Source organism: Branchiostoma lanceolatum, chromosome 16 (genome assembly GCF_035083965.1).
Source record: "Branchiostoma lanceolatum isolate klBraLanc5 chromosome 16, klBraLanc5.hap2, whole genome shotgun sequence".
Lineage (NCBI taxonomy): Eukaryota > Metazoa > Chordata > Leptocardii > Amphioxiformes > Branchiostomatidae > Branchiostoma > Branchiostoma lanceolatum.
In genome coordinates, this window is record NC_089737.1 from 16648323 (window position 1) to 16657780 (window position 9458).

At 45.9% G+C, this 9458-nt stretch overlaps 1 protein-coding gene and 1 non-coding gene across 2 annotated transcripts; both read left to right on the forward strand.

The window, feature by feature from the left end:
* Window positions 1-679: 679 nt before the first annotated feature.
* LOC136421864 (uncharacterized) lies at window positions 680-5714 on the forward strand. Its single transcript, XM_066409431.1, has 9 exons — window positions 680-852; window positions 1530-1685; window positions 1843-1975; window positions 2700-2776; window positions 3238-3365; window positions 3851-4019; window positions 4507-4580; window positions 5059-5131; window positions 5306-5714. Exons 1-6 carry the CDS (start codon window positions 695-697, stop codon window positions 3994-3996), a joined length of 798 nt encoding a protein of 265 aa, XP_066265528.1. The 5' UTR covers window positions 680-694; the 3' UTR covers window positions 3997-4019; window positions 4507-4580; window positions 5059-5131; window positions 5306-5714.
* Window positions 4270-4340, forward strand: LOC136422324 (small nucleolar RNA SNORD38). Its single transcript, XR_010753601.1, has one exon. It is a non-coding gene; the product is annotated as a small nucleolar RNA SNORD38 (small nucleolar RNA).
* Window positions 5715-9458: the final 3744 nt, after the last annotated feature.

Here is a 9458-nt window from a genome sequence, read left to right on the forward strand (position 1 = left end):
CGTCATGCGCCCCGGGTTTTTTTAGGAAAAGCCAAAGTACCGGCGTGTCATGACGTAATGAATGACGTCATAACACGAGGACATTCACGGTGAACGATTTCACTTCATCCATTCACTTCAAACCAATCCCCGTTAGCACTATTTTCCTCGGACCTGTTCATCGCCCATCTTCAATAACTAATCCATCCGGTACTTTATCTATTCTATTTTATTGTTTGCTTCGCGGGACACTTAGTAGCAGAACACAGTGGACTAGTCACTACTACACACATTGTAGCGTGTATCAACATATGATGATAAAGAAACATACATACTAAGTAGTTATCTACAGATACATGCTGACATACACAGTTTTAAAACAGGCTATTTGTAAACCAGGTTGATGCAGTGATGCCGGAAGTTACCGTGTAGGAAGGCGTCTGGATTAGCCGTTTTATAAAGTTATATTTAGTCCCTCTAGTTTTACGTATCGCCCTCTCAGTGATCAATAAACATTACTAAGGAACTAAAAAAACACGATAATACAATACACAACTTGTCAATCAAACAAAACAAAACAGTACATTTTCTGGGAAGAAAGCGAAAAGAATCTGCTTTAGTCATCGTTGTCCGAAATTGGAAAAGTCCAAGCAACAGGTGTCCGTGAGTCACGTGACTGGTGTCCCAGCATGCACCACGGTAGCATGACGGTAAGATGGCGGCGGTGGTAAGAGGCATGTTCGCTATGGAACCCGCCCAGCATCGGGCGGAATCCTGCCAGCCGGGCGGGAGGGGAGACGCATCCGGGGGAGAAATAAAGCCGGTAGAGTCCGGGGAGATTCCGCGGTGTCTTTTGGTCGGCCCCAAGGGTAGGTAAGTGAGGAAAATCCGTCGATTTGAACAGCATGGTTTGGCGAGTTTTGCTCATTGAATGGAAATGCTCGGATTTCTATGATTTTGCAGTGCAGTGTGCAGTTTGTAAGCATCCATACTGTAAGTTGAGTCTCCCAAGCAAACCTTGATAGAAGCCATAATTTGAATTTTAGATATGATTTTTATTTCTGTCCCTTTCTAAGCGGGATGTATTCCCAGTGCTACAGTTAGACTTTGAGTGGGGAGGGGGGCGCTTTACAAAAAAAACACAAGAGACTCGTACCAAAAATCAGCATGTGGCTATACTACTTAAAATTATTATTAGCTAGCTATAACATGCACTATAAACAGGCCAGCACGTGTCCCGTGCATGCTGTGCTTGGTAGCCGGTGCGACAGTGACCCCAGCTCCGATCCCTCGCTACCACCGCATGTGGCTGTGAAAAATCGGCTGGACACAGAAATATGATTTCACACCTGCATGACGTGTTTTGTAAGGTTTCCGCTTATCAAATTATTGGTGTGTAGCTTGTGTCCATGTCATTTTGTAGTGTTCTCTCTATATGCTGCGGAATGTTGCTCAAAACCACTGCATAATTTTCCCTTAGATGAGCAAGTATCCAATGCATGCAAGGATTTATGAGTGTCTCAAAGTTCACATTCCCCCTGCTGTTCCAGCGGTAAAACAGCGCTGCTGTTCCAGTACGGACTGAGTCTGGTGCGCCAAGGTCGCCGCGTGACCTTCATCTTGCACGAGACGCTCCACACGATGCCGCTGCATGTTGCCGGGGCGACAAAACCCGATCCCCTGTCACTCAAACAGCTGCAGATCCTGTAAGTACTGTAAATGTTAAGTTTGTACTACAGAATCGTTTCAACCTCCAACTTAAGACACTGAAAATTTATTTTCCCTTCCTAAGTCCCTCAGAACTTTCGGAAGTAAAGATAATTTATAGTATTCAGGGCTTAACCCCCCTCTGTCCTATTCCAGGTACCTGAACACACAGGAGGCTCTGCTGAAGTTCCTGTCCTCCGTCCACACCCAGGCCCCCCTCCCCACGCAGACCCCCCTCCCCACGGCTGTACTGGTGGACGATCTGGACTACTATGTCAGCACTGCACAGGTGAGACATATCCCACAAACACACACCCCTTACACACAGCCCCCCCCCCCCCCCCCCCCCCCCCGGCCACCACAACACACACACACACACACACAAATACATACACACACACACATTCACAAACAATCACATGCACACACACTCTTACACCCCAGCACCCCAGTGTAGTGAGTGTTCTTCCCCATAGACCACTCAACAAGGGACGGGTGCAACAAGAAGGGTTTGTGGCGGCTTTTGCACCTGGGCACCGACGTGGTGATCAGGACCATATGCCGCCATACATACGCACTCATATACACACATACGCACTCATATACACAAGTACGCACTCACATACGCACCGACATGGTGGTCAGGACCATATGCTGCCATACATACGCACTCATATACACACATACGCACTCATATACACAAGTACGCACTCACATACGCACCGACATGGTGGTCAGGACCATATGCTGCCATACATACGCACTCATATACACCCATACGCACATACATACGCACCGACGTGGTGGTCAGGACCATATGCTGCCATACATACGCACACAGACACACCCATACGCACACAAATAGTCAAATATATGTTCCATCACTGTATATGTTGAATCTTGTATTCTGATATCAGCCCCTGTATGAAGCTCACACAGACATATCTGTATGTTTGTGAGAAACTTTACTCCTTACATAAGTTACAAGACAGTTCCTCCCCCTCCTTTTGCAGACTGCTGAGTTGGCGCCTGTGGTCGCCAGGCTGTGTGCTTACCTGGTGGACGCTGCCTACTTCATCTCCAACAAACTGTTAGTTACCATGACAACTGTCTCCATGGCAACATTTAACTCAATCTTGCCATTGTTATGTGGTGTTCTGTCCATAGATTAACAGTAAACATGGTATTACCATAGCAACTCTTGACTTTGTATAAACCTAGTTATACCAGATATTTCTTTAGTCACTGACAAAAGGTAGCGGATGCTGTCTGAAACGTCTGATTGTTTCAAAATTTTATCCACTTGCCTGAGTATAGCGGGGCAACTCTTGACGTAGTCTTCCAACACTACAAGAATGATCAACAGTTGAGTTTTGTTTATCTTGAGTAAAGTTGGGTTTAGAACTTCCAGATCAAAGGGATGAACATTCTTTGTGTCAGGTTGAGAATTGAATCGCTATTTTACTTGTAAATGATAGAAGTTCAGTTTACCCAGAGAGTTGGGAAAAAACTTCTTGTTGCCTTCCTAAGAAACTTTTTGCCCTTCTGCAGGTCTGAAGACAAGACGTCTGTAGCCGGGCGTGTCCTGTGCCCGGTGGTTGCCACGGTAGCTCCGCCCGGCGACCGGACAGTGCTGCAGTGGTACGAGAGGTTCCTGACGTCTGTCTGGGAGGTCAAAGGTGAGACTGAAGACATCTTATCTACTCCTAAAGACACCCTCTCACTATTAGTCGGGCACCCAACATGCATGCTACCGGAAAGAGTCGCAGTCCTTGGGCCAGTGGAAGAATCGCTGCTCTTAAGTGAAGTTAACTGGTCCGAGGTTACTTTTATTTTCACTCTGCTGTGTGTCCTGTGATGAAACATTCTGTCCAGTTCTGCTGCTGACCAGCCCTGACGATGTAACAGTTCTGAGGACACTACAGAAAAATCTTGCAGTAATGCTTTTTATTTATAGAAGAACCAGCAACAGGTCGATCTGTTTGATACAAAGGGATGTCAATGGGCCAGTGGAAATGTTGGTAAAACCTGGTCACTTGTCCTGGCGTGGGTTTGAGAGAATTGAACATGTCCCTAAAATTGCATCAAACTGAAAATGTGTTCTGTCAGTTATCATTGCTCGGCAGGAACATTCTGTAACCCTGACAACCCCGTTCTATCCCAGGTGTTGCCGGGCAGCCGACCATGTACCAGCTGAGCGACGTGTCGAGTGCGGGGAGAGCGCCGCTGGTCGTGACGTACGAGATCGGCGGGACCCTGCGGGTGCTGGACGTGCAGGACCTGAACGAGCCGATGGAAGGGGACGACTGATGGATGAACCTTCTATACTCCAGGTAAAGACTGACGTACAGCCCTGGCTGATCATGACTTTTTTTATTCCAAAACTTGTGATTTCCATTCTGTTTTGTTTTGTTTTGTTATGACCTCAATATCCCCCATTGGCACAGGATGGATGTGGCAGGATGGTTCTTCATCTAACTGAAAGATGTGAGCTGTTGGTTTAGTGTTAGATAGTAATGTTATAAAACATTTTTCAGTAAGAAAGTGGTGCCTTGCTGGTGTGTAATGTGTTAGCCCGTTAAGTGTCCTGTGATGAAACATTCTGTCCAGTTCTGCTGCTGAACAACCCTGACGATGTAACAGTTCTGAGGACACTACAGCAAAATCTTAGCTTTTAAGAGCACATTTTTGTGTTCCATTCAGTTTGTTCAAACTCTTCACTCATCCAGACTTGTTCAACTCCAAATATTTCCATTTGGTGGAGTTGGTGGAGCATTGTCATAGTTCAATCAGTAAATGACGGGGTGTTTTTTCCTACAGGCGTCCCTTCAACGTGCCTGCAGTGATGCCAGCAGACCTGACTAACATGGAAGCTGTTCCCGGGAGTTGCACAGGTGAGTTTGCCCCTACACTGGTTTGTAATGAGTTAGTCTTGGTGTGTTTAAAGTCTGTCCCGTGATGAAACATCCTGTCCAGTTCTGCTGCTGAACAGCCCTGACGATGTAACAGATCTGAGGACACTGCAGGCTGAAAGCTTAGTTTTTTTACAGCCCCTTTTCTGTTGTTAAATCCTTAACTTAACCAGTTTACTCGCACAACTTTCAGCTTTGTGAAATCATCATTCAAGAGTGGTCAAACCTGAGGAGAAAGCAAATAAGTTTGCTAGTAGAAGTGCAATGCGGAAAAAGCCTGATGCCTTTTAGTTTGCTAGTAGTAGTAGTGCAATGCGGCGTTGCTACAGCTTGCGTATTAACCAAGCACACCGGGTCGCCCCGACTCCATAATTGTGCTGGGTTCTTTTATGTGCAGAGGTTCGACGCTGGAGGGTTACGCCTGAATATCATTCAAAGACAGGATTGATTTTTGTTGCAGTCCCTCCAACGTGTCTGACGTAATGACCGGGTGTCCTGACAAACTTAGAGGCTGTTCTCAGAGAATCCCACAGGTGAGTTTGCTGCCCACGATGTAACAGTTCTGAGGACACTGCTGGCTGAAGGAATTTTGAATTAGTCATTGTTAAACATATATTGCACCAGTGAACTCATCTTTATCCAGACTTGTAAAACTCAAAGCAGTTTTGTGGAATCATCAGTAAAGCCTGTGGTGCTTTTTTCTTCAGGAGTCCGTCTAATGCTGCGAGCAGGCAGCTACACTGGGAGTGGATAAACTCCAAGCAGAGATGTGAGGGCAAAGGTCAAGAGACGGCGCCTGTATTTTCTCATGTTAACTTCTATGTGAAATAAACGGCATGGCTGCATGAAAGTTGCTGTACACAAAGCTTGTACTTACTGTATGTACAAAACTTGTGACCTCGAGCCAGTTCATTGTTTATTTGACGCAAACATTGCTTTCCATGCATTGAAAATAAGAATATTTCCAACTGTGCAAGCCCTAAGAACCATATTGTTTGGTAAGGTTGCTGTTGAATGTTGCTATATTGAGTTGAATTTCATAACAATTCTATATCGCATTATACATGATGTGAGTTTGCATCATTTTTGCCTCAATACAAAAGTGGTTAAACAGTCTCTGATGTCGGTTGTGTTCTTTCAAAGTGTGTATGAAGAGCAGTGAGAGTGTAAATGATATCGAACCAATTAAGCTCACTGAAAGGCTAATCTTCTGCGGGCCGTGACAGAGACGTGCTGTGTACAGTGTTTCCAGTTTCCTCAGGTCTGTTTCACAAGTATGATAATCAGTGAACGACGGCTTAACGTCTTGGGGTAAAGACTGCGACCCTTTCCTGTAGCTTGTACATATATGTCTGGTGAGCGACACAACTGGGATTCGAACTCCCAACCACAAGTTCTTACTTTGTGACTACCGAATATCTCTGTGTAGCCTGGACTTTGGCTCATTCAGTCAGTCCTGCCAAGAACTGTTGCATTTTGGGCACACTTGAAGAAAGATGTCGGCACATCCAGTCTAACAACAGAATGTTGTGTGAACATGATAACCTCCCCACCGCATTGTCATAACACCACAAATACAGGTTTCCATGGTAACACTGCAGAATTGTTTCAGCACTAGTTTAAAACGCTTCAAAGTCCTCTTCCATCCTATGGTGTAATAAATCCACTGCTGAAATAAATGAACTTACATGGTACAAACCCCAATATACAGCATGCAATTCTCCCTGTGGGAGGGAGAAAGTTGTCTCAAACATGTTAGTCACAACACGTAGTGTACATTTGTCTGGCCTGCAGAAAACGGGTGGACTGGAATAAATGACAAACTACCCAAAATGAGCTAAACCTCTTGTGCGACACCGTTTTAACGTTAAAAATACAGCACAGGCATTGAAAGCTGCACCAGGCAAAATTCTGCTCATATGGCCTGAACTTCGCTCTCTTTTCACTAGGGGACGCTGCTAACCTTGATAGGCAAAGGGATTTGATCGACAAATTCCTACCAGATGATGTTTAGAAAAGGTTGCGCACGCGTTTGCAGGAGGGTCTTCCCGGCCAGAAATCCCAGCTTCAAAATCAAAGATGTAGAAGTTTTGAAACGCCGGTAGGTAATAAAGAAAGGAAAAAGTAAAAAATGGAGAAATTAAAGTATCCGGCGAACTAATCTCCAAGCAGATGTTGGGTGAGACTGAATCGTCCAGTCTTCCTACCGACCAGGTTGTCTCAACTGGGCTAAGCGGTTATAATCTAGAGCCGACTCCTGTCTATACAAACTTGAACGGAACAAGGCCTCCGGTACCCAAAATGAGCTGAATGAATCTTTAAGCAGGAGGGAGAAACGTCTTTCGGTCTGGGATGACTGAACAATGCTGCACTTTTGGTGAACATTTAAGACAGAATACGCCAAAAATGATTACTCAAGCAACTGGATAAAATTTTGAAACAGACGTTTCAGATAGCATCCACTGTCTTTCGTCAGTGACTAACGATAGGACTGAGAACACTAGCCTCCGTTGCAGTCCTTTTCCCCGCAGCGTTTTTTCAATTTTTTTGGGGGGGGGGGGGGGTGTGTGTGCAGCAGCGGACACAGGGTCTATAGCGGACACAGAGGCACGGCGGATACGGGATCCCAAGCAGATACGTGGCGCCCCCCCCCCCCCCCCCCAAAAAAAAAAAAAATTGAAAAAAAAAACACGCTGCGGGGAAAAGGACTGCAACGGAGGCTATGAGAACACCAGGTTTTATACCAAAACCCTGAATAGATATGTTAATGAGGTTAAGACAATTTAGGATGTCTTGAAGTATTCTTTAAAAAGAAGATTAATTCAAGAAAAAGTTTTATGCCAATAGTTCAATTAGCTACTGTTGTTTTAGTACAGTAAGACAGCATTATGTTGCTTGTCCGGGGGTGGGGGGTGGTGGGCAGTGCATTATCCCAAGTGCCTGAAAGTTCAACGGGTAGACCCACATCAAGAGGTCATGGGTTCCTGGCGATTCTGGCTAGACGTTGTGCCCCTGAGAAAGGTACTTTACACACCTGTCCTCACCCCCTCCCCCAGTTGTAAAATGGGTACCTGACTTCGGTTGAGGAGGTAAAAGGCGGTGGAAGGAGAGGGACGGGCTCTGCGTTCCAATACCCTGCCCTAAACGCAATGGATTAACGGCCTCAAATGCTAAGAGACCGTTGCCGGTAACCTACGGCCTCAAAAAGGCATATGGACTTTCTTTATCGCACTGTACCCTGTCACGACCAGCCCCTTCGGACAAAGACACCCTCCAGCACACTGTGCAGTCCAGTACAGTACAGGACACGTAATTAGTACCAGTGGCGCCGGTTTCGTAGCAAATTGAATGGACAGTATTTTCCTGACGGCTGCGGCTGTTTTGCCACTTTTGTGTCGCTACAAAAGTAGCAGTTTGCCGCTATTTGTTACACCACAACTGCGCCAGGTGTCCCGGGCAGGTAGGGCAGGTGTTCGGGTCAGGTCAGGTGGGGCGGGCAGGTGGGTAGAGTCTTATTTATCCATCTATTGAATTTGAAAACCCCATTCAACTGTGTCGAGTTGTTTTCAGGGGGGGGGGTATTAAAACGCATGAAATCATCAACAGATTGAAAAGAAAAATGAATACAAACTAAAAACAGAATTGTAACAAAGTAAGACAGAAACAGGTGTGCCTGGCAGGGCCGGGTGTTGAGGGGAAACCCAAAACCAAGTCATCTTCACTCTGCGAACCTTCAAGCAGATGTTGGGCGCGGCTTGTTTTTAAGCTCCATTTTGCGCGTCTTTCCACCAGAGCGGCGGCCTCGCTGCGATCTAAAATAAATAACTACTAACAGCGCTCAATTTTTACGCTCTTTTTTGTCTTGTTTCAGTCATCTATTTAAATTTTGCATGGTATTCAAGTTTGAAATCAAGGTTAACACAGATCCAGAGTAGGTCGCAGCGAGGTCGCAGCGAGGGCGCAGCGAGGGCGCAGCGCGATCGCCGCCTAGTGGAATAATTGGGGCCTCGGGGATTACCGTTAACCACGAACATACCGCAAAACCACACGCCGGACCTCACATCTGCTTGGAGATGTTCTCTGGTGTCATGGGTTGAATGACGTGATCAATGCTGTGACGTGACTAATGCTGTGACGTGTGCAATCAATATTGTGACGTATGCGATATATTCTGTGACGTATGTGATTAGTTCTGTGACGTGTATATGTGATCAATCCTGTTACGTATGCGATCGATGCTGTGACGCAGGCGATCGATGCTGTGATGTGTGCGATCGATGCATTGACGTAGAAATTGAACGATTTTTATTGCGCAACAATTGTACAGTTCTAGCAACGAGTATTTTATAACGATTTCGAAGATAAGTGGATTTCACCGTTCCCATGGTAACGTGCATATTGCTCAGTGGCGCCGAAAGTAGTGTGCGAATTCCCAATCTCCAAGCAGATGTAGCGAGATCATAACGGTCTCTTACAGCCTGGCTTTTCTAACAGCTATCCACCCGACTCCGCGTTTTGGTCAGATAAGCCCGACCGTCAGAAAACGTAACAATCTCCCACCCTTACATCTGCTTGGAGACTACATGTCCCTGAAAAACATGGCTCTCCAGTTTCATGTTTACACGGTTGCCCCGGCAACGCTGTCTCCAGTTGCATGTCTGCCGCTATATTGCTACATCTTGAGTCGTGCGGCTGAAATTTCTACTTCACATCATCAAGATTCTGATCATGCTCGTATTCTGTACACACATGTGACGTGGCCGGAGTCACCCCGATTTGGGCTGCCACATTCTGAGTCGTTTTTTGCCACATTCTGAGTCGTATTTTGCCACATTCTGAGTCGTATTTTGCCACATTCTG